We start from the raw sequence: 25,817 nt of genomic DNA, 5'->3' as shown, positions 1-25,817 counted from the left end.
CTCTGTTCATAATTCTGCCCATAAAACTTTGATTTTTTTAAATTCCTTCAATATAATTTTGAATGTAGAATTTATTAAAAATATTTGTAATTCTACAAAATCCAGAAACAGCTGGAATCTCTGCTAACATAAATGAGAAACCAATACTGGGATCATTGATGGGTTTCAAAGATCCAATATTTGGTAAACACAATGCAAACTTTTTAAACTGAAGATGGAAGCTTCAGAACTAATTTGTAATATAATATCCAAGCAAACATTTGAACTTTGCATACTTTCTACTACTGTTACTAATTCATACTATTAATCATCTTTTAGGCTAACTTTAAAATGTCAATGCTTTTCAAATATGTCGCTGAAGAGTAAAATACGGAGCATAGTCTATTCCATTTAAATTAGGGTCAACAGGAGGGGTGCACCTTTTCATTACAGAAGAAGTGTCTTCACACAAGCAGACCACTTCACTGCACCTACATCATATATGTTATTCATACAACACACACAAAAACTAGCAACTTACATTAAATCTTTCTCTGAGGCGATTTGTTGAGATTTTAAAGTTAACTTTCTGCATCCATGCCTTCAAACTTTTCAGTGTAATCCTGTTAAAAAAGAAATCAAAACTAAATCACATTATCACATGCAGACATTTTGATTCATGAACTTCAGACACGTACTACAAGTGAGCTAGAGTAAAAGCATGGGAAGACCTGTATATGTAAAAGGAAACCTGTGTATTAAACCTGACCTCTATCAATTAAGGATGTATGCATTCATTTTAGCTCCGACGCTTGTAAACTTCAACTGAAATAACAGACTTAGGCCAAATATTAAAAGAGTCAACTCAGGTCACCTTTCTTTCAGAGATGTGTAGTTCTTTTAAAGATGAAAGTGTTCACTTTACAAATTTTCTATCAAATGTGTGCAAGTTTTCTACCTTAGTTCAGGGTTCTTGCAGAATTCGGCACAGCATTCCTTGCAAATTTTGAACCAACAGAATATCTGATGTGAAATAGTGACTGTAGTGTTGGTCTATCATCTATACTTGGATTAAAGTAAGTAACTTTATTATTAAATGCTTGTTCTCATTTTTATTCAAGCATGAATGGATGTTATTGATCTGGTATGTACATAGTGCCATCTATCATTTCCAGGTTTTCTGGTCCACAATGTATTATGTGCATACAGATTTCTGCTGACTTTACAATACTATTATAATGCCTGCTGTTTTTGTTGTTGTTTGTTTACTTACATTATTTACAAGTCATTTATCTTACAGAAATTAGCAATTTTTGGAAAGCCCAATTTTACTTTTTGCATTATAAACAATATGTAGAAAGAGATTACCATGATCTTAATCCATAACCCATAACCATATAATCCATAATCCACATATTCCATAATCCATATCATCCATAAGTATATAACCCATAATCAATAAACATATAATCAATAATCCATAACCATATAATCCATAATATCCATAAGTATATAACCCATAATCAATTACCATATAACCCATATTCAATAACCATATAGCCCATAATCAATAACCATATAATCCATAATCAATAACCATATAACCCATAATCAATAACCATATAACCCATAATCAATAACCATATAACCCATAATCAATAACCATATAATCCATAATCAATAACCATATAACCCATAATCAATAACCATATAACCCATAATCAATAACCATATAATCCATAATCAATAACCATATAACCCATAATCAATAATCCATAACCATATATTCCATAACCATAATCTAATATGAAGCAGCAAACATAGAAAAATTGTTGGATAGTTCAAAACTTTGATGAACTTAAGAAATCCAGAGTCATGTACTTGTTCTCTTCTAATCTTTACTGATGAACACATTTACCTCACTTATTTACCTAACCATACATTTCTATGCAATAGTGTGGCTTTATTCAAATTTTTAATATAACAATGCAAAAGAGAGATTAAACAGTTTAAAGTTACACCAATAGATTGACTTAAGTGTGGTGAATTTCTGTATTATATCATTACCTCAACCATGCCTTTCTTGGAAAAACATGCTTAATCTGCATGGTTAATTAGCTCAAGTGGTCACTTTAAACTGTAATTAACCTTTATTTGGTTAGGAAAATCCTGGCTGTTAACCACAGAAAGCAGCTATTTAATACATGACTCTGACAGACAATGGCAGACATGTAGATTTCAGTATTTGGTGGTAGTGTATGTGCTGTTACATGCAGTTCTAATGCATACTGCTTGTTATAACACAATATTGCTGCAAATGTGTTGATATTAAGATAAAGAACTTCAAGTTTTATTTATTTACTGAGTGTTACTGACATTCTGTGTGTCTAAAACTATGATAACTTGTTTTTGATACAGATGAAAAACATCACAAAAATCGAAACTTACTTCTCCTGACCTTGTCTGTCCATGTCATAGAACTCCCTCCTTAACCACCTGTAGACAATGAAAAATGGCACTGTAACATACATGCTGAGCAATAATAATACAAATAAATGGTCTACTCAATACCGTAGTTTATCGGTACATCAATATTGACACAAATTAAGTACTCAAATCTGTAATTTATAGGTACATCAATACTGACACAAATTAAGTACTCAAATCTGTAATTTATAGGTACATCAATACTGACACAAATTAAGTACTCAAATCTGTAATATACACCCATATCAATATTGATACAAATTAAGTAATCAAAGCTGTAATATACATGCACATCAATACTGATACAAATGATCCACCCAATACTGTAATATACAATCACATCAATACTGATACAAATGATCCACCCAATACTGTAATATACAATCACATCAATATTGATAGAGATGGTCTGCTTAATAATGTAATAAACAATCACATCAATATTGGTATAGATGGTCTAGTCAATACTGTAATATACAATCACATCAATATTGATACAGATGGTCTAGTCAATACTGTAACATACAATCACATCAATATTGATATAGATGGTCTAGACAATACTGTAATATACAATCACATCAATATTGATACAGATGGTCTAGTCAATACTGTAATATACAATCACATATATTGTAATATACAATATATGGCTGGCCCTGAAAAGGGCCTTTGGTTTATGTTAATATGTCCTTAACATAAAGGGCATTTGCGACATCTTCTTTTCCTCAAACTTCGTCTTACAGCAGGGCCATACATCAGAGTCCTCTTGAGGCAACCTTGTCTCTCTATATAGACACTTCTTATCCACAGGCTGCTGTTGGTCCTGTGCACAACGGTCCACTTGGATCGGACATACATGAGCATGTCCGTCCTGAACATCATTGTTGACACAAGGGTTGAAGATTCAACGTCTGTCCACATGTTGAGGCTCCAAGAATAGGTGAATCAATGCAGTGAACTGCGCTTATTTATAGGGACAGAAAGGATTGAAACAGATTGAGTTCATTCACCAATCCGAACACGCGTTACAAAATTCAGTCAGCCCGCATCCAATCCGAAGAGAGCAGTCTGTGACGTCACGTAGTCTATATAGATTCGCTAGCGTTTGTGTGCAGTCAATCTATGCGACAGTGATTCAACATGACGGAAACTCAGAAAACGATCCATTGGGCTGCACCAACAGGGGAGACTACCCAAGGGAACCCGGACTTACTTTCAGAAGAGGCGAATTGGGATTTTGTGGATTTTCTCTCCTCGCAAGAATTTGTTCCGGAACCTTCGTTACCTTCTTCATTACCGCAAGTGGAGAATTTTAGACAGAGACAGAAAGAAGAATTGGAGAAATTTATACAACGACAAAAGGAAGCCGAACAAGTTTTTCTCCTACAGCAACAGCAGCAAGAAGAAGAGGTAAGAAAAAAACAACAGCAGCAACAGCAAGAAGAAGTAACAGCAAAGAAACAAGAGGGTGAAAATCAAATGGTCACGGTACTGTTGGACATTTTAGCGGAGTTAAGAAGTCTGAAACAAATGTATCAGACTTCTTTATCACGACCGAAGAGAATACGACCTTCCCGAGCTAAACACGTCAACCCTGTGACTAAGCCTACCGTACCACCCTTAGTGATTTCAACCCAATCATCATCAACATTACGCAGTTCAGAAGTAGGCCTTGGCCGTGGCAAAGGCATAAGGCAGTTAAAGTTGATTGCTTAAACTCACCCCTACACCATAAATCAAAAAAGGCCCTTTTCAGGGCCACCCACATTTCTCGAAAAGAAATGCAATTTCAATTTGCCAATAACTCAGAAAATAAACCCCACCCATTTTACCCTTATAGTACGTGTCTGTGTATGAGTGCGTGAGTGTACGTTCTTATTTTAAAATCATAACTCAAAGACACTTACCTTATATCATTCATTTATTCTTTTATCCATTTTTTACAATCCAATTCACAATTCACAACTCAACACTTTAATAAAAAGTTCATTGACTTCTTCTTTCTCCTTGTTTAGTCTCTCTGTTTTTTGAATTTCTTCACCGTCTTTTCCTCATTTTCTTCCCTTCTTCTTTTCTTCTTCTCCTGTTTCTTTGCCTCTTGTAAATAGAATTGTCTTTTTTCTTCCTCTTCTTCCTCTGAAGAATCCCTCTCTTCTTCCGAAGAATCCCTCTCTTCTTCTGAAGAATCCCTCTTTTCTTCTGACTCCTCTTGTTTCTTTTTTGGGCAATCTGGAGACCAATGTCCTTTTTCTTTGCAATAATAACAGGTATCTTGACTTTTGTCTTTTTTAGTCCCTGTTTTTGTTCTTTTTTGACGGTCTGGACACTCTGAAGACCAATGCCCTTTCTTCTGACAGATATAGCAAGTATCTTGACTTTTATCTCTAAAGGAAGGAGAGTAGTCCGTAGGCTGGTCTGAAGAGAATTTTCTAATGACCCCTCGCAAAGCTCTGACGAAACGTTCCATCTGGTTAGTCTCTTCCATCGTTGTGCTCGGCTTGAGAGTGAAATGAATAGTGAAAGGACAAGACACACACCCTTTTATATACGCTGGTCTGCTATGACTATAAAGTAGCTCATGGTGTTTGAACTTGAGTCATTTGACTTTTTGCTTTCAAGATGAAACGATCCCATTCATTCGAGAAGAAAGAAGAAGAAAGTAAGAGGCAGAAACGTGATCTATCGCCTCGTACCAGGGCTGAAATCTTGGCACAAATTCATGCCAGTGATTTTGAAGAGGACATGAGTGAACCAGAATCCGAACCCTCTAAACCAAGTTCACCACCCTTAGTCAACCCTGAAAAGTACTATTCCATTCAAGAGACGGAAAAGCGCTCCTCTAGAAAATTTAGAACCACGGCTTACAAATACACGGTGAAGTTTAAAGATTTCAAGGCTGAAGTGCCGTTAGAGAAAGCAGAAGTGTTCATCACTGCGGTGTGGGATTCTTTGCTCACTGCACTCAAGCGACAATGTCAACCCAAAGAAGACGATCGCTTGAGACTTTCCATACAACACGACGGTTTGAAATCCCCTGTTTGGATCGAGTTTAGCAGCCCTGCAGAATTGACTGCTTCCAAAGTCATGGACAAGATTCAACACATACAACAATCTAATGATCAGTTTGACATCACCGATGGTAAAGCCACACTGGACATGACCCATGTCTCTCCTCCTCAAGGGACAGGACGCAAAAAGATGTTATTGGTGGACGACCTTCGCAACACCAAAACGAGTCTCGTCCGAATTCACAACCCTCATGACCAGATGTGTTTAGCCCGTGCCATCGTGGTGGGACGAACCTATGCCAACAAGAACGACACGGTAGAATGGAAAAGAACCTGGAAAACTATTCAACGTTCCGACCGAGCCAAACAACGAAACGAAGCAGAACTCCTGTTACAACAAGCCGGACTGCCCAAAGACACACCCTGTGGCATTCCTGAGATGCAAAAATTACAAGATGTCCTAGCTCCACGATACACCTTGAAAGTGCACCCTCAAGAAATGCGCGGGCCTCTATTGTTTCGAGGCCAAGACTTTAAGGACGGAAAATACATTTATGTCTATTATCACGATGAACATTTCGATACCATTACTAGTATCACCGGATTCCTGGGATACGGTTATTACTGTGAGAAATGTGACCATGGTTATAACAATCGAGAGCAACACAAGCATTGTGGATCGAAATGCACAGGATGTTTGGCCTCTTCACCCTGTCTGAGCGAAGAACCAGTGCCTTGTTCAACTTGTCTGCGCACGTTTGTCAGCCCTGCCTGTTACCAACAACATTTGAAAACGCAAGGTTCACAGAAAAAATGCGCTTGTCAACTGCTGAGATTGTGCTCTACGTGTGAACAAGTCATACGTACCAATAATACCAAGGCACACGTATGTTCAGGAAAGAAAAAATGTCACATTTGTCACCACATCATGGACTTGGAACACCAATGTTACGTGCAAAAATACCAACCCCCACCAGAGAAAGAGGACGGTCACAAGAAGAAAGGCAATTTCATCTTTTTCGATTTCGAATGCATGCAAGAGACTGGCATTCACATTCCTAATTTCTGCGTGGCTCATCGAGCGTGCGAGAAGTGCATTCAAGAACCTATCTTCAGTCATTGCCCTCACTGCAGCAAGATTCCCGGAGGGCGTGAAAAAATCTTTCGGGGACCAAACATGTTAGCCGATTTTGCCCAATGGGTCTTAGACCCCGTCGACAAGACGTGGAGCCAAGAGGACATTGAACGTTACGGAGATTGTCATCGTCATGCCACGGTGATGGCTCACAATTTTTCCGGATACGATGGACAGTTTCTTCTCAGATACTATACAGAACAAGGCACCGAACGTCCTAAAGTGACTTTGAACGGAGCCAAAATCATTTTCATGCAAGTGGGACAAGTACAGTTTAAAGATTCGATGAGCTATTTGGCCATGCCTTTGAGTCGAATGCCTAAAACGTTTGGAATGACAGAAATGGCTAAAGGGTACTTTCCACACTTTTCAATACGGAAGCCAATCAACACGCCGTTCTACCCCATTTGCCCGAGGCTCACTATTACGACCCCGACAACATGCGTACCGAACAACGAGAAGCTTTCTACGCTTGGTACCAGGCTCACGCTTCAGACCCTTTCGACTTTCAGGAAGAAATGCTAAAGTATTGTCGTTCCGACGTGGACATTTTATGGTGTTGCTGTGGAAAATTTCGAGAACTGTTCATGGAACACGGAAGGGTCGATCCTTTGAAAGAAGCTTGCACCATTGCCAAAGCGTGTTCCTTAGTGTATCGACAACGATTCATGCCTGAAAACACCGTGGCTGTCATCAGTCCTCAAACGACCCACTTTGTCAAGCGTCAATACTCGGTCAAAGCCCTACGCTGGTTACATTACTTGTGCGACAAGGAAGACAAGTGGATTCAGCATGCTCGCAATGGAGGGGGCGAAAAGACCATCGGAACGTATTCGGTCGATGGCTGGGACTTAGAAAACCCCAAGATCGTGTACGAGTTTAACGGTTGCTTATTTCACGGATGTCCCGTTTGTTACCCTGACCGTGGCACTAAAAATCAGTTTTTACAACGAACCATGGAAGACTTGTACCAGGACACTTGTCAACGACGCCTAAAGTTAGAACAGCAAGGATACCAAGTGGTGGAAATGTGGGAACACGAGTACGATCACCGTATAAAAACCAATCCCGAGTTTAAACGCCTCGTGGAAAGTTACCAGTTCATGGACCCGCTGAACCCGAGGGATAGTTTGTACGGAGGAAGGACCAATGCCACCTGTTTGCTGTACCAAGCCGACGAAGAGAAAGGAGAAGAAATCAAATACTTGGACGTGTGTTCGCTGTATCCCTACGTGTGCAAATATTGTCGCTTTCCTGTAGGGCACCCGCAATTGCTGACAGAACACATCGACCTGGTCAACATTCGACAATACGAAGGCTTGATCAAGTGCAAAGTTTTGCCTCCCACGAACCTGTACCATCCCGTCTTACCTCACCATTGTCAAGGCAAACTGATGTTTCCCTTGTGCCGTACTTGTGCCGAAACGTGCAACCAAGACCAACCTTGCCATCACAGCCAGGAAGAATGGGCCTTGACGGGAACCTGGGTCAGCGTAGAATTGTTCAAAGCTCTGGACATGGGATACCAACTGTTAGAAGTGTACGAAATTTGCCACTTTCCCAAGACACAACAATACCGCAAGGGTGACCCCAGTCAGAAAGGCATTTTCGCCGACTACGTGGATGCCTTTTTGAAACTGAAACAAGAAGCTAGCGGCTATCCTTCCTGGTGTCACACTCCCGAAGACCAAATACAATTCAAAGAGAAATACTATGAACAAGAAGGCATCACTTTAGACCACATCGAGAAAAACGAAGGCAGGCGATCGTTTGCCAAAGTGATGTTAAATTGCTTGTGGGGTAAAATGGCACAACGACCGTGTTTACCCAAGACGGAATATTTGACAGAACCTTCCCACTACTTCCAGATGATTCACGACAAAACCAAATACATGAAACACGTGGACGTCGTTCGAGAGGATTTGATCTTGGTCAATTACAAAGAAGATCTGGACTTTGTACAAGACGACCCTTTTGGAAATGTCATCATTGCGGCTTACGTGACAGCCCATGCTCGCTTAAAATTGTACGAAGCTTTAGAACTGTTAGAAGAACGCGTCCTGTACTTTGACACGGACAGTTGCATTTACATCCATCACCCGATTCAACATCACCCTAACATCGAAGGAGACCGTTTAGGAGCCTGGACAGACGAGCATCCTGACGACAAGATTCTAAGTTTCGTCAGTGGCGGTCCCAAAAATTACGGCTACGAATACCGGGACAAACAAGGAGAAGTGCACACGACGTGCAAAGTGAAAGGACTGACTCTGAATTATCGTACCAGTCGAGTGGTCAACTTTGGGGTATTGAAAGAAGCCTTGCAATCGGGAGAGGATGGAAACTTTAAAGTGACCACCTACCAGCCGAACAAGATTGTACGTTTACCCACTCACCACATCGTCAGTCGACCCTTGGAAAAAGTCTATCAAATTGTACACCAGAAGCGAGTTCGACTTCCCAATCATTTCACCTTACCGTATGGACACGTTGGTATAAAACATTGGTTGTAAGAGGATAGTTACCCCACCAGAAAGATGACTTCGCCACAGCAAGAATCGAGTGAGAAACCCGATGAAAACTCCAAGTTCAAACCCTACCATTTTCCAGTCTTCTTACCTGACTATTGCGATTGTACCCGTCGATTGGACACGTTTCAGAAATGGCCTACGGATAGGGAAGGATTACCTTCTTCGCATGTTTTAGCTAGAACAGGATTTGTCTACTTGGGACCTGAGTCAGGATTGGGATACGAAGTACAGTGTTTCGCTTGCGGACTGAAGTTACGAATGGATCTATGTATCTATAAAGATTCAGCTATTCTGGAACATACTCGATGGTCTCCGCACTGCCCTTACCTTTCTATGGCCTTTCCACCCATCACACTACGGTACAATGTTGACGGTACCTTAGAGACAGTACCTTCCGAAACAAGACATAAAAAACGTAAAAAAGGAAAGATGTACAAGCTGGAGACTGCATTGCGACTAGTATAAAAAGGGGGCTATGGTCAAGATCAATAGTTCATTGTGACTACCAAGACCGAGCGAACAAGATTTATTCGTCAGACATTTTCAAGCAAAAAGTCAGGATCGAATTGACGACTTATTATTACCTGTGAAGAAGAAAAAAGCACACACAAAACATGGATACCTGGGAACTTTATTACCTTTTGAACCACAGTTCGTATACAGCTTCTTGGAATCCTGTCGTCTGTGCTAAAGATGAACTCCCTCATCGCAAACCTAAAGACCATCAAGCTTACGTGATCAACACGGACGACAGTCATCTCCCAGGAACCCACTGGGTAGCCGTCTACTTTCCTCAAGAAGGATGTGTGGAATATTTCGATTCGTACGGATTGCCCCCTTTGGAAGACGATATCATCGACTTTATGAGAAGAAATGCTCAGACCACCCGATTCAATAATGTGAAATTACAAGGCACAGATTCCTTGGTGTGTGGACAGTACTGTGTGTATTTTCTGCATCATCGCAGCCTGGGCTATTCCTTAGAACATTTAGTGACTCATTTTGATCCTCGTTCTTCTTCTAGAAACGATGTGAAAGTAGATCGATGGTTTTGTGACCATTATGCTTATCTTTTGTCTCAAGCTAATACACGTAGTGTCCATCAATGGCCTAATGACTTCCAACAGTGGAAATCACAATTTCATTCACAACGTTGTCAGCCCTGTTTAAAGTAGACTGTGAATTGAGAAAAAATGTTTGTCATTTTTGAAAAAATTGTTTGATGTTATAATGTTGGATTATTGTTTAAAATGTTAGAGTTGTTGTTTAGTGTTAAGTGATTTTTGAATAAAAAATGTTGTGTTTTGAAAAAAATGCCTTTGTCTTTTGTTTGGCTATAAGAATGTTTGATTGATTGATGCTCTTTAATTTCTTACTATCCCTCTCATGACACTCACTGAACGTTGCGGGGGATGTTTTCCTTCACGTCCGCGCTTTGACTTTAAGAACCGGGGTTGTTTCCAGTCTAACCATCCATTGTCGACTCATCCTCCTAAGAAGATGTGCTCCAAACTAGCTAAGCTCAACGAAGCCTACGTGAATTTGCATAGGGTCAGACACAGTCTGATACCGAAGCCAGAAGAAATAGAGAATGTGAGAATGTTAAAAATCACTGAAGACCTGATAGAAGAACTCTTCAGAGAAGAAATGAACAGGGAGAAAGAAGAATGGACAGAGAAGTACAGACTTCAGAAACAGCAGCAACAGCAGCAACAGCAGCAGCAGCAGCAGCAGCAACCTGAAGCTGACAGAGGCTTTGTCGATTGCCGTATCGACACCAAAGAGTTCTTCTTCTCTTTCCGAAGAAGCAGACCTATCGCCAGAAAGTCTATCCTCAGAGGACATCGCATTCTTAGAAACTAAAAAAGAATGCCATAGCAAACAAAAAAACAGCCCTTTTCAGGGCTACCCAATACTCTAGAAAAGAAATAACTATCAATTTGCCAATGTGTGTAGGTAGAGTAGTGTGAAAATAAACACTAACTCTTTCTTAAAAAATGTGAGGGCATGTGTTTGTGTGTTTGTGTGTTTGTAAGTGATAAAGTAGGTTGGTGTGGATAGTAGATTAAAATGATGTTTGGTTTTTTTGGGGGCTGTTTGAGGTGTATATTTGGGGTTAGATTGGATTGCTTTGCGTATGTGGATAGTCTATTGAAGTGATTTATAAAAAATTTTACAATAGTGATGGGTAGCATAAAAAAGTGAGTGAGTGTTTCTTTTAGGTCCGCGCGTTGTTTTTTTTTTGGTCACGATCTAGGTAAGATCAATTTTATGTTATTATGGGATGTTTTCCATCACGTCCGCGCTTTCACTATAAATTGAAACTCGCTGGGCAGTCTAGCTACCCTTGTTGATTGATCAACACCAAAAATGAACACGAGACTGGAGAAACTGTTGGAACTTCATGTGCATCTGGAATATGCCAGGCGCATATTAAATGAACTGGCCGCGGAAGCCATTGTCGAGGAGGGAAGGATAAGAGAGGAGGAAAGAAGAAACAAAGAAGAGGAGGAGAGAAGATATAAAGAAGAAGAGGAAAGAAGATACAAAGAGGAGGAGAGAAGATACAAAGAAGAGGAGGAGGAAAAGGAGAGAAGAAAAAATTTCAGAATCCCAGAGAGCGAAAATTGGGATTCTGAAGCGACATATCCTGCCTCTGCTCTCTCCCCCCAAAAGGTAAAAAGTAACTGGGGGATAAGATGTGTATGTGGTGCCAGGCCTGGAAGGTGCCACCATTAACCAGGTGTCCATGAAGTTCCAAACAAAACAGCCCTTTTCAGGGCTACCCAATACTCTAGAAAAGAAATAACGATCGATTTGCCAATGTGTGTAGGTAAAGTAGTGTGAATATAAACACTAACTCTTTTTAAAAGATGTGAGGGTATGTGTTTGTGTGTTTGCGTGTTTGTGTTTGTAAGAGCTCAGGTATGTTTGTGTGAATAGTAGATTATGGGTTTCTTAGCGTATGTGGAGAGTATAGTTTGGGTTATATTATATGAAATGAAAAAGTAGGGGGATGTTTTGCTTCACGTCCGCGAGTTGTTGGGTCATGATCTAGGTAAGATCCATTTTATGTTTTTAGGGGGATGTTTTCCTTCACGTACGCGCTTTAAGTATAAGAACCCACAGTATTCGTCGTTCAAATCATTCTTCATAGAAGATGGCTTCAAACCACCTGGATAAATTTCAATCATTGCAAGACGTCCTTGACAATTTGGGAATGATAGAACAAATGCTCGTACGACTAGTTGAAGATCACTATTCTTATAGTCCGCATAGAGTAAAAATGGAAATTAATAATTTAAGAAAAGCAAAGGATATGATAAGTGGTGTGATGAAGGAAATAAAGGAGGAGAAGGAGGATGAAGAGGAAAGGACAAGGATGAGAGCATGGAATGAAAAAATTGAAAAAGAAGAAGAAAATGAGAAGAGGAAGAAAGAAGAAGAGGAGGAAGAGAAGAAAGAAGAGGAGGAGAAAAAAAAGAAGAAAAAGAGTGTAGGTGAGAAAATAAGAAGTTGGTGGAGGAAAAGAAGAAATTAGAAGCAGAAGAAGAAAACCCAAAGGCCCTTTTCAGGGCCAGCCATATATCTCGAAAAGAGATATCCTTTCCATTGCCTACCCCTTTTTTTTAAAATTTTTTTTAAAAAAAAATATTAAAAAAATCCCATGTTAATTTCCCTTGTCGCTAAACAGTCCCACGATTTTTCTCCATGTTCATTTCCCTTGTCGCTCAACAGTCCCACAAATTTTCTCCATGTTAATTTCCCTTGTCGCCAGATTGTCCCACGATTTTTCTCCATGTTAATTTTCCATTGCCGCCAGATTGTCCCAAGGGGGTCTGTAATGCTAATTCCCATTGTCGCTAGGGTATCCCCCTTCACTACTAACATACAATCACATCAATATTGATACAGATGGTCTAGTCAATACTGTAATATACAATCACATCAATATTGATACAGATGGTCTAGTCAATACTGTAATATACAATCACATCAATATTGATACAGATGGTCTAGTCAATACTGTAACATACAATCACATCAATATTGATATAGATGGTCTAGACAATACTGTAATAACCAATCACATCAATATTGATACAGATGGTCTAGTCAATACTGTAACATACAATCACATCAATATTGATATAGATGGTCTAGACAATACTGTAACATACAATCACATCAATATTGATACAGATGGTCTAGTCAATACTGTAATATACAATCACATCAATATTGATACAGATGGTCTACTCAATACTGTAATATACAATCACATCAATATTGATATAGATGGTCTAGTCAATACTGTAATATACAATCACATCAATATTGATACAGATGGTCTAGTCAATACTGTAATATACAATCACATCAATATTGATATAGATGGTCAACTCAATACTGTAATATACAATCACATCAATATTGATACAGATGGTCTACTCAATACTGTAATATACAATCACATCAATATTGATATAGATGGTCAACTCAATACTGTAATATACAATCACATCAATATTGATATAGATGGTCTACTCAATACTGTAATAACCAATCACATCAATATTGATATAGATGGTCTAGTCAATACTGTAATATACAATCACATCAATATTGATATAGATGGTCTACTCAATACTGTAACATACAATCACATCAATATTGATACAGATGGTCTAGTCAATACTGTAACATACAATCACATCAATATTGATATAGATGGTCTGCTTAATAATGTAATAAACAATCACATCAATATTGATACAGATGGTCTAGTCAATACTGTAATATACAATCACATCAATATTGATATAGATGGTCTACTCAATACTGTAATATACAATCACATCAATATTGATATAGATGGTCTAGTCAATACTGTAATAACCAATCACATCAATATTGATACAGATGGTCTAGTCAATACTGTAACATACAATCACATCAATATTGATACAGATGGTCTAGTCAATACTGTAACATACAATCACATCAATATTGATACAGATGGTCTAGTCAATACTGTAACATACAATCACATCAATATTGATACAGATGGTCTAGTCAATACCGTAACATACAATCACATCAATATTGGTATAGATGGTCTAGTCAATACTGTAATAACCAATCACATCAATATTGATACAGATGGTCTAGTCAATACTGTAACATACAATCACATCAATATTGATATAGATGGTCTAGACAATACTGTAACATACAATCACATCAATATTGATACAGATGGTCTAGTCAATACTGTAATATACAATCACATCAATATTGATACAGATGGTCTACTCAATACTGTAATATACAATCACATCAATATTGATATAGATGGTCTAGTCAATACTGTAATATACAATCACATCAATATTGATATAGATGGTCTAGTCAATACTGTAATATACAATCACATCAATATTGATATAGATGGTCTAGTCAATACTGTAATAACCAATCACATCAATATTGATACAGATGGTCTAGTCAATACTGTAACATACAATCACATCAATATTGATATAGATGGTCTAGACAATACTGTAACATACAATCACATCAATATTGATACAGATGGTCTAGTCAATACTGTAATATACAATCACATCAATATTGATATAGATGGTCTACTCAATACTGTAACATACAATCACATCAATATTGATACAGATGGTCTACTCAATACTGTAATATACAATCACATCAATATTGATACAGATGGTCTACTCAATACTGTAATATACAATCACATCAATATTGATATAGATGGTCTACTCAATACTGTAATATACAATCACATCAATATTGATACAGATGGTCTAGTCAATACTGTAATATACAATCACATCAATATTGATACAGATGGTCTAGTCAATACTGTAACATACAATCACATCAATATTGATACAGATGGTCTACTCAATACTGTAACATACAATCACATCAATATTGGTATAGATGGTCTACTCAGTACTATAATATAGATGCAGATCAAAATTGATACAAATGATCAACCCAATCCGGTAATGGTTGCACTCTACAGCTTTGTATTTTCCATAGAGTTAGATTTCTAAAGAAAAAGAATTTGCCTGGTTTTCCAAACTGGTTATACTGGTTATTTAAAAATGATCTACCCAATACTGTAAACTGAACTGGAGTGAACTGATTTATTTCAGCGTTAATCAATTTTCATGGTTTTATATTTTGGCGTTACTAAAGACAGCAATTGTATTGTTTCCATACATGAATCACTGTTCTTTGTTCCTTTAAATCAGTGGTCTACAGTAACAACCATACCCACCAAAATTAGTTTTCTAAGAATAATAATGTATCCACGAATAACAATGTATCCACAGTAGAAGAAACCTTAAAATTCAAAGCAACATCAGAATTTTCTTGCATGATTTGCTGAGAAATGTCTTCCAAAGACTGAAGACATATTTTTTTCTTCATGGAAGCAAAGGGAAATATTCAACAATAGTTCTGTTGACTGCAAACTGTGCTACAATTTTTTTCCAACAGAATACTATCAGAGGTCTCAAAAATGCTTAATCACATATATTTGGATGCCAATTTTGTATCTCAGATTCAGAAAATCATTTACGCATGAGTACTCCATATGCAAGTAATGGCTGGGCAGCAGACTCGAAGGCTTACAAGCTTCAACCACCTGCTAAGTGGGAAAATGTGTTGTACAATTTAACAGTTTAGCTGTGTTGATATTTACAATGACAATTCACTGACCCCCAGATTTGCATGTTGCCATTATAAGAGTACATCAAAAGAACATGATGCAATAGCTAGGCAACAAGTTTAACGGCTTTGACTAGCTGCTGACTGGTGGGAAATATGACGATATTTACAATGACTTAATTCTGAGGCAGAAAGGCCCAGAGATGTACATGTGGTCATTATAAGAGTACATCAAATGAACAACTAAAGCTTTCATTATTGTGTTCGTTTCTGAGTGTAGCAGAATAAGTAATGCGTGTGACCTCAAAATCAAGACACGTCATGACTTTGACAAATTGCCATTTGCAAAGCTTGATAAGTATTTCGGGGTTAGACAGCAAATTGACGAAAATTGTAACGAGATTCAGAAGAGAGCTAAAGTTGCAAGAACTGATAGTTCAGATGGAATAGTAGCCACATGTAAGAAAGTGTGATTCCTGGCTTAGTGTTTAGAATAAGACCTTTCTATCAACTGACAAAATTCAGTCTCACTCTAATCGACAAACAAAAGCTATATGTCAGTGATGTAAATAATTTGTTAAACTAAACTCAATGGCAACCAATGGTTCTTCTAATCTGGACTTTTAGTCACTCCAGGTATGTCCAATATGCTTGTGGGAGGGGATTGCAACTTTTGTCAGTGGGACTATTTTTATCACAATAGGAGTCCTGGACTCCTAGTTTTAAAATCCTAATAAGACCTCTGGTGTTGTCCTTCATCAGAAATCAGGGATCACTTTAGGCTGAGCCTTTGACACCCTTAAAATCACATAAGGTGCATTAAAAAAATCTGTGGGGCAAGTCAGCATGTTAGAATTGTAACTGGTGCAATACAATTAGATCTGTGCAACTTTCCCACATTGGCAGTTCTGAATTGTATTGGCAGTTGATGAAATGAACAATGCATTATTGTCATCAATGTGATGCTGTACTACAAGCAAAACCAATTTTTCAAGCACTTGGTGATTGAGATAAGTCATGAAAAAAAAAACTTTTTGACTGGTTCACTCTGCCAATGGCATCTTCTATATCATTTACATGTACATTCATGCTTGATGTTTGGCTTCAATGAAGAAAAAGCAAAACTAGTCTGGTAAAGCTCAAAATGGCATTATATAAAAAGTTGACTGCTCTGGCAATGACACCCCCCATTCACACAGCAGATTGTGAGTGGCCACTCAGTTGCTAGAATATTACAACTCCTCTCAGATACTGGGTTTCATCTGAGCATTGTTAGCACCTGATTAAGACAGATAAAAAGGGAAATGATGTCTTAATTTGACCTCGTGTGCCAACTTAAGGAATGGACAAAACCAAAGCTTCAAACATTTCCATCAAACTCAAGCTAATGAGAGAACTGATTTCACATTATCACCAAAAGTTTCAGGTTTTCAAGACTGTCAGAGTTCAATGCAGACTGATGTACAAATAAAATGATTTATTTAACTTAGCAACAGATAAGAGGCCGTATTCTGGAATTCATCACCAGATCTTCAATAATAATAATCCAAACAAATCACATTAGGACTATGGCCAATATCTCACTTATGACAATGCTATAGTTGTCAGACCACATAAATGTGATTCAGACAAGACTGATGTCCCCTTGGATAAAAGAAATGATGCAAAAACCTTGTCCATATTTTAGTTACAATGAAGCAGAAATACCTGTTCTTTCAAAGTTGTAACTGTACTGAGGTTGGGAGGGCAATCAAAGTAACATTCTATTTCAAAAACAGGTTTCTTCCTTCAATACATTACCCAATCATAACACCTTAGGATAATAGGTATGAGGTGACGGTACCCCAAAGAAGGCCCCATCTTTGATCCCCTAGGGTACATGAAGTAGCTTCAAATCACGTAAAATATATGAGGTGGGCCCTCCAGCATGCCATGCTGGCATCTATGCAGATCATAATTCAATAAGGCTAAACCTGCATGGGAATACCCAACTTAACAATCAATGTTCTCCCATTTGCCGATATGGGATCTCCGGTAGCCATTAAATGGGACATCTTCATCCAGTGGGCAGAACTTTGATCACCAATGGACAAAGAGAATCAATACAGTGGTCTCATAAACAGGTTGCCCACAATGATGTCATCTGTTGCTGCATTAGGGAGATGAATAGTTGATGAAATTCCTGACTGAGAGGCAGGGTTTTTTTTGAGAACAGAAAAGACCAGCCAAGATGATTCAAGGCAAATTATAGAGGGAGACAGACCCTATTCACATGCATTATGAACTTCATACAAAGTGTGTAAAATGTTGAGATGGTACCATAATGAATTTGTCCTTGTTGACAAGGAATCCATGATGAAGTAGATGTGAAAAAAGAGATTTCATATCTTGACTTAGCATATAATGCACATCGCATTAACATGACTGTTGTCCAGACAGTTGGAAGTCACAATGTGGAGGTGACTCCAAACAGTAACATGACGCTGTTAATAATTCTCATAAAGGACCAGGGATCTATGCTATGACCAAAATAAAATGCTTTGAGTTGGTATACCATGTTCCTGAATCCTGAATATAATATCTTCCTTGTGAAAGGTACTAACAACCCATCTCTATCTCCATTCCAAACCATAGTACCCAGACGAAAAAGTTAAGATCAAGAACCTGCCAAAGTACACCCTTGGTCTGTGGCAGCATGAACAATCTGTAGTAAAATCCTGGCAATGATTTTGCTTCAAGACATCCACTTTGTTGAGATCAATGGCAAGCCAAAGCATGCCATTGGCTCATGGAAGTAAGAGCCATCTGAGATAAAATGCTGGCAAAGACTCTGCTCCAAGGCATCCACTTTGTACACATCTGTAATGATGGGTCAAATTCCAATGCATCCACTTTGTAGACATCTGTAATGATTGGTAAAGTTATAATGAGGTAAGGACCAAGAACATCTTCTGGAGTCTCTCCAAAACAAAACAGTGTCAACCACAGATCACTGGGATAGTGTGTCATTTACATGAGAAGTTGTATTTTTCCAAACAGGATAGAAAGAAAACATAATCATGGCATTGTTGCTTACAGGATGAAGAAACAGGGAAAGGATGTCCCCAATTATGCATGCCTTAGAGAATACTTCCTGTTCCTTTGATCTCTCCATGGAAAGAAGGGCATGTCTATGGGTTGCACGGTACATGAGGCTTGCCTCTTGGGTGGTCTTTTACGATATGGTTATTGGTTATATCATGACTGTGCACATAACAAGCATACAGAGAAATGCGTTTCCTCCGCCAAGTGAAGAATAACAGCTGCAGCTATGTCCTGATATGTTTAACTATTTGTTACTGCACAAGCCATACAAGAGATTGACTCTCCAGTTCAATCGCCAGCTGGACTTTAGGCTATGCTCAGATTGCAAAGAAACCAAGTGAAACACAAGATCAATCAGTAAAACAAAATGAAGAAATGGACAAAAGACAGGGAATGGCTGAATTATGATGAGGAAAGAACGTTATGTGGTGTAACTGGTGTATGCAATTCGCAAAAACAAACACACAGAAAACGTCCAGTCTTGTTACGGGTTGTTTGAACTTAAAATTGAATCAGTAAACGTACATGAAAGCTGTGTGACATTGTTTTGTGAACAGGGCTAGTAAAGATTTGGCAGGACCAATAAATTTCTCAATATACTAGTCCTTCTGGCTATAAAGAAATTTTTGTTAAATTCGAGCCCTGATTGATTGACAAATAAATAATGCCCTTTTCTATTATAACTAACAATACCTAAAATGGGTTTGAATTTATGTTAACAGTTCAAATGTGGTCTCAAACTACCATACATGTGATAACTATTTACCACATTTTATATCCCACCTTATTTCCTTATTGTTAACTCATATGTGCATATAACACTGCTTACTAAATAACATATTTATTCCAAATGAGTTGGGGGGACATATGCTCTATGATATGTTTCTTCATTCCATTTAATTTCATGATGGTAGTTAATGCTTATTTATATATATATATATATATATATATATATACATTAGTGCCAGGTGTTGACTCATGCAAGTTTCATTGGTGGGAATGAAGATCCAAGTTTGCTTGTTGAGACAAAATCTACAGCATTCAGTGATGATTCTTTGGATTTAGGAAGCAATTCACTACGCGAAAAGCAGGTAAAGCACAGAAAAAATAAATTTCTGAACTTTTGGTTCACGGAGATGTACTTTGTGAAACTGGCCATATAAAAAAAAAAAGGGGGGGGTTGGGGTTTAATTCCTGAATGCATGAAATTGATGGTCGCATTATACGTCACTTATCTTACATTGCAAACTATGATCATAGGGTCTTAGTATTAAAATGTCATTAACTAAAGTTCCTTACAAAACTATTGTTTGGAAAATAATACACATAATATAGATTTGCTTAATACCTGATGTTTCTATTTAAAAAAACGATAGAGAGAGAGAGAGAGAGAATGTCGATGTCAGGAAAGTAGATATTTTACATTTGATAATGCATTTATTTCAGGTGACAACAGTCATAACAATGCACTATCAGTGATGCGGGATGCAAAGACCATGGAAGTAGTGCAAAACAGTCATGTAATGATTTATTTTGTAATAGTATGGCTGTATTGCTTGTTGTCAATAAAGTAATAACTATCCCATCTCTTTCAATTATCATTGCCTATCACATTTATATACTTGGAAAAATATTCAGTACTTGTTCTGGCGACATTTTTTGAAAACTGACAACAAAATATTCAGGTTGGTTATTTTGGGGGCAACAACCTTTTAAAAGCCAGGACCATCTCTGACTATATCACAATATTCCTGCATTTCTAAATAAGTGTAGTGATGTATATCCAATCCAACTCTCAAAATGTTTTTCAACAGAAACATAAACCACAAACCATTTGTAATTGGGTCATACCTCTCTTTCAGTGTAGGGTAGGAAACCATCTTCGCGTTCTTCTCCAAATAGTCCAACCCTCGCTTCCATTTCTGAAACTCATCTTGTGTGGAAGCTGAAATGGAGAAAGAATATCAGTACTCCCTCCGTATCAAATGATTTAGTGCAACACATTCCCTTTTAAAATGCTGGGCATAGATCCCATTTAATTATTTACTAGTAACATTATGTAAAAAATAACCTACCATAAGATTACCTCACCTGTCAGGCATCCATTTTTTATGGTTCATATGAATAGTGTTACAAGAAGGAAGTACTGTAGTTGCACATTTTTTTAAAGGTAGATTTACAATCTTGCCTGAGTGTTCACAACATATGAAATGTACCGTATGTACTCACTTAAAAGTCAAATCAAACTGCAAACAACAAAGATCCTGATCTCCCATAACATAATGAACCTGCAGATCAGGGTCTATGCTGTTTGTTCTACTGATTACTCCAAACAAACTGCACAGAACTAGATATGCATCATGTGATAGCAGATCTGGGTTATGCAGTTTGCAGTAGGATTAGTATGAACCAAGCTGAACATGCATCAAACTGAGCAAGTAAAATACTATGTCAACAGAAAGTTTCAGAAACTATGTCTAAAATATATTTGTGGTTCTACTAACCCAACTTTTTATTAAAATAGACTGGTAATGACCATCAACTGTGAACTGGTAACTTAATATTGGAAATGTGACATCAACACAAGCTGTATAATAAAGATACAAATAACAAGAGTCCTTCAATGGAACTCATGCTCTATTGACCAGAAAGAATTTCAAGAAATTCAAAATAAGGCTATTTCTTTCTCTTGACTGGCGATGTTAAACCAATGTTAATCTTCAGCAATAATATTTTTAAATAAGCTTCTGTGTGGACATCCTGGATGTCAGATTTGCAAAATTGTTATTTAGGAACAAACAAGATATCATAAGAAGCCTTCTGGTGGAAATTCCATGTAGATATGACTTCCCGTTTTGGAGCAGTGATGATAACATGATTTTCAGGATGGCTGACATTTTGGATATCAGATTTTGTCAGCATTATTACCAAACCAACCTGCAGTAAATAAACTAAATTTTCTACACATGTAAATGTTGCAGCCCTAATTGCTTCCATTACATTCACTCAAATATTTCTGAAATTTTGGTTGGCAAATAGTTTGTCATTATTACCTCACAATTCTGTTACAATGAAAGCACATGAAATTCACAATGTTCCTTGAATATCAAGTGATTCAATTATTTGACAAAAAAGCTATTTAGATTAAATAGAAGTAGTCCTACTAAAGTCCCAATGGTGCCATTTTTCATGAATATCACCATTCTAACAATCTAATTAAAGTCTGGAAGGAAGGACATGATTTCTAATATATATATATATATATATATATATATATATATATATATATATATATATATATATATATATATATATATATATATAAAGGAAAATTAATCGTTCTTTCAAATAATCAAGATGTTAGGTTTAAATGACATTCAAATATTCAATTTAGAATTAAGAAGCACCACCTCTCAATTCAGTCATTGAAAGTAGCTCGTAAATCCATTTTCAGAAGTGCTACAAAAATAGTGACATCATGCATTCCACAAATTTTGTTAGTGACCAGTCTAATAACAACAACATTCACACATGGTGTACAAATCGATTCAAGAGGGAAGGAAGAGAGGTAGGCCTGCTTTTTCAAAGTTTGTACACATAAACAAAATGCTCAAATTTTTTCCTTCATTCTGTAAACAATTTATTCATATTTGGAACAAGGCAATCTAGAATAATATCACAAAAGGATACCTACCATATCTGACATAGCATTATGTTGGCTTCTTCCATTTTCAACAGTGACATTACAAAATCTCATGTTTTAGCATTCGACTGTAATCGGTAGACTCATGGATGTCACCAATCAACATCAAATTAATTTTGAATGCATGTGAAAATGGCCATATTTCTCAGTTTGAGGAAGAAGTTACATGGCTTTTAATGTGACAAATCATCATTATTATCTATATTTAAAGGCACCCAACAATGTGTAAGACCAATTTCATCCAAGATTCAGTATTATTTAGGTAATTTGACATATACAATCTTTTGCATGCAAAGGTGGCATTGGGGCTTTAGGAAGACAGTTGAAAGGTCACCAACAAATATGTTTTAAGCTAGATGGAAGTATAATTAAAGTAAATGTTAATGATTAAAGGTGAATTACAATGTAAAATAAACAGTCGCAACAAGAAAAATGAAAATACACATGGAAAGTAATAACTTCATGTGCATTTCAATTCATTATCAAAGTGATGGAAACATCACAAGTCTGTAGCTATTTAAAAGTGATAAAGTGATTCAACAATGTACAAATAAGCAAGACCAGGAAAAATATCAGTCATGAAGATCATGATATTCTGTTTAATATTTTATTATTTTAAATGAAGTTAGGAGTCTATACTTAATGCAGTTATTCGTGCATTCATGTTTTACTTACCATATATACTAGCTTATAACACCCATCCAACTGTAAACTGCACATAATGCAACAGCAGATCTGGGTTTGTGCAGTTTGTTAGGTGCAATCAGTAGAACAAACACCACAGACCCTAATCTGCTGGTGCATTATGCTATGGCAGATCAGAATCTTTGTCATTTGCAGTTGACTTCACTTATAAGCGAGTATATACAGTAATCAGGGCACGACAGTGTGATACTGAAACTGTTTATTTTCAATCCCAGAACAATGGCACCAAAAATCCCTCACTTATAATGTAGGTCACTTTTATAGCTCCCATGAACAGTGTTATTTTTCTTAAAGGTTGATGGGTATTGAGGGTACTTTTAACTAGGGGTGAAACAATTCATCGATATATCGATGCACATATATCGATACAAGTGATGGAGAATGGATATAAAACGATACTTACTGTATGCAAGTTATTCTAGTCTTCAGCAGTCATGAATAATTATTTTTAGTTGCCTTGTTATTCTGTAAAATTATAATCCATCTGAAACAGGATTTGCAGTCACAGGCACTCAAGTTTATTAGTAAAAATGAAAAAGACTATTTGAGAATACCCATTCGCCATCTACAAGTTAACATAAAGTGACATGATTCATAATCTGCCCCCCCACCCCCATTTCATGCTAATTATCTTAACCCAGAAGTATGTTGAGCATATACTATACGTTCCAAAAGTGTTCCACCTGTATAATGAAGTACTTTACTCATCATTTAATAACCATTTTAACGCAAAGTTTCTACTCTGAATTGTATCGACTCCTTTGGTCGATTTGAAAGCTACGCCACCGGTGTGCTGCACAGTAAAATATGTTACACTGAATTCTCATTTGTGGTTGTTGCTTGTTCTGGTCCAGGTTAAACAATAACTACCAATCAGAAATCTATGTAGTTTATTCTCTGCATGACAAACGGAATTTTAGCAGAGCAACAGTCTTCACGGGAAAGTCATTCAATATGTCAAGTACTTACACGGAGATGCTGTCAGAGTGTGCCATTGTGCGAATAGTGCAAAATTTGTACAAATTCGCACGCTTGGAGAATAATGAAATGCGAGAACTCATACAAATTCATTGAAAGTCCCACATATGAAAATGTGCTCAGCAAAGTATACAATTTTTATGTAACTGTTCTTGTAGTGATATCTGTTCTTTGGATAGCAAGTTTCCACATCTGGATTCTCTAAGCACAACATGAATGGTTGTGAAACTAAATTTGATTAGCACAATGTACCCAGGAAAAAGCATTATGGCATATTTTGAAACCATTCACGAACAGAGCTTTACGAATGCATGTTTAAAATACAGGCTACTTAGTGAAAACAAAATGTCTCCTTCCCGGCCTGGTTTGTTATGATTTCAATCGGCAAATACTTGCTGATGATAGTGATGGTGACAATAATTTTTTAAGTTATGAAGTATATCAGATTATTGGAACTCGGAAAGTGTTAACAGAGATAAAGTGAACCTGTCTTGAGAGACAACTGCTATAAAAGACCACCTGTCTTGAGAGAGTCCAAATTTATTGATCATATTGTATTATGACCTGCTATGACAGACCACATGTCATGGGAGACCATTATGTTTTGGCAGAAGGGGTGGTCTTTCAAGACAGGTTCTACTGTACCAGTGAGTGATTCTGAGCATGAAATGGTGTTAAATATGCCAGATGTACATGCTGGATGGACATAAAAATAGATGGCATGACCCTTTCATTGGTATTTCGAAATTAAATGTACGAAGGGCAGATTACTGAGCCTAATTAAAATACAGACAATTTAAAAGTATAATGCAATTTTCATTTTTTTTAATTAACCAATTTTGCCCTGCACATCATTTGCTACAAAATCATATGCATGTATCCATATCAGGGTTAAACAAACTAAGGGTAAAAGAATGAAATTATGAAGTAAAGATATTATTATTCTTCTGTCTGCACAAGCATTGATGGACTAAATACCCTTATACAACATTATGAAACAGATAAGAAATTTAGTAGTCAGTAAACTACTGATTTAACAAAGGAAGTTTGTGTTAGTGAAAAATCCTATTTTAGAGCAGATGTATCTGAAAGATAATATCTGTCAGCTCTGGAAAAAGTCACAAAGATCAGTTTCCCAACATATTCAAGCTGACAAAGTTAGCGATGTATATTTCCCTTCAAAAAGAAGCACAGAACAATACTGATACAAAGATATGGAGCAGAGTATGCTCAGAAATAATTAACAGATTAATGCTTATACAGCTAGAGGTGACATATGTCAAAGGTGTTGATTTCAGTAGAGCCCTAAGAAAGTGGAGCAGGAAGAAAGAGACATATATTGAAATTTAGATAAATATCGACCTATGACTGTTTCTTCCTCCCCCTCCATTTTTCTTTGATAAAGAGGGAGGTCTCCTTTCAGATAACATCCTGTCATCACCTCTCCTTAAATTGTATATGGGGAACAAATTTGTAATTTCTCTTTTTTA

General features: G+C 37.1%; 1 protein-coding gene across 5 annotated transcripts in view; it reads right to left on the bottom strand.

Moving 5' to 3' along the window:
* LOC149780075 (1-phosphatidylinositol 4,5-bisphosphate phosphodiesterase gamma-1-like) overlaps positions 1-25,817 on the bottom strand; it is a 209,858-nt gene that overhangs the window by 169,434 nt on the left and 14,607 nt on the right. For all 5 annotated transcript variants that reach the window (XM_089936833.1, XM_089936830.1, XM_089936832.1 and 2 more), the window contains exons 3-5: positions 20,793-20,886; positions 2,428-2,475; positions 521-602 (exon numbers count right to left, since the gene is read on the bottom strand). In XM_089936833.1, the coding sequence (XP_089792959.1) occupies positions 521-602; positions 2,428-2,475; positions 20,793-20,886 (224 nt within the window). The remainder of the gene's footprint in view (positions 1-520; positions 603-2,427; positions 2,476-20,792; positions 20,887-25,817) is intronic.

Source organism: Sinohyriopsis cumingii, chromosome 16 (assembly GCF_028554795.1).
Source record: "Sinohyriopsis cumingii isolate HCF-2022 chromosome 16, ASM2855479v2, whole genome shotgun sequence".
NCBI classification, from domain to species: domain Eukaryota; kingdom Metazoa; phylum Mollusca; class Bivalvia; order Unionida; family Unionidae; genus Sinohyriopsis; species Sinohyriopsis cumingii.
This window is presented reverse-complemented; position numbering and strand designations above follow the sequence as displayed.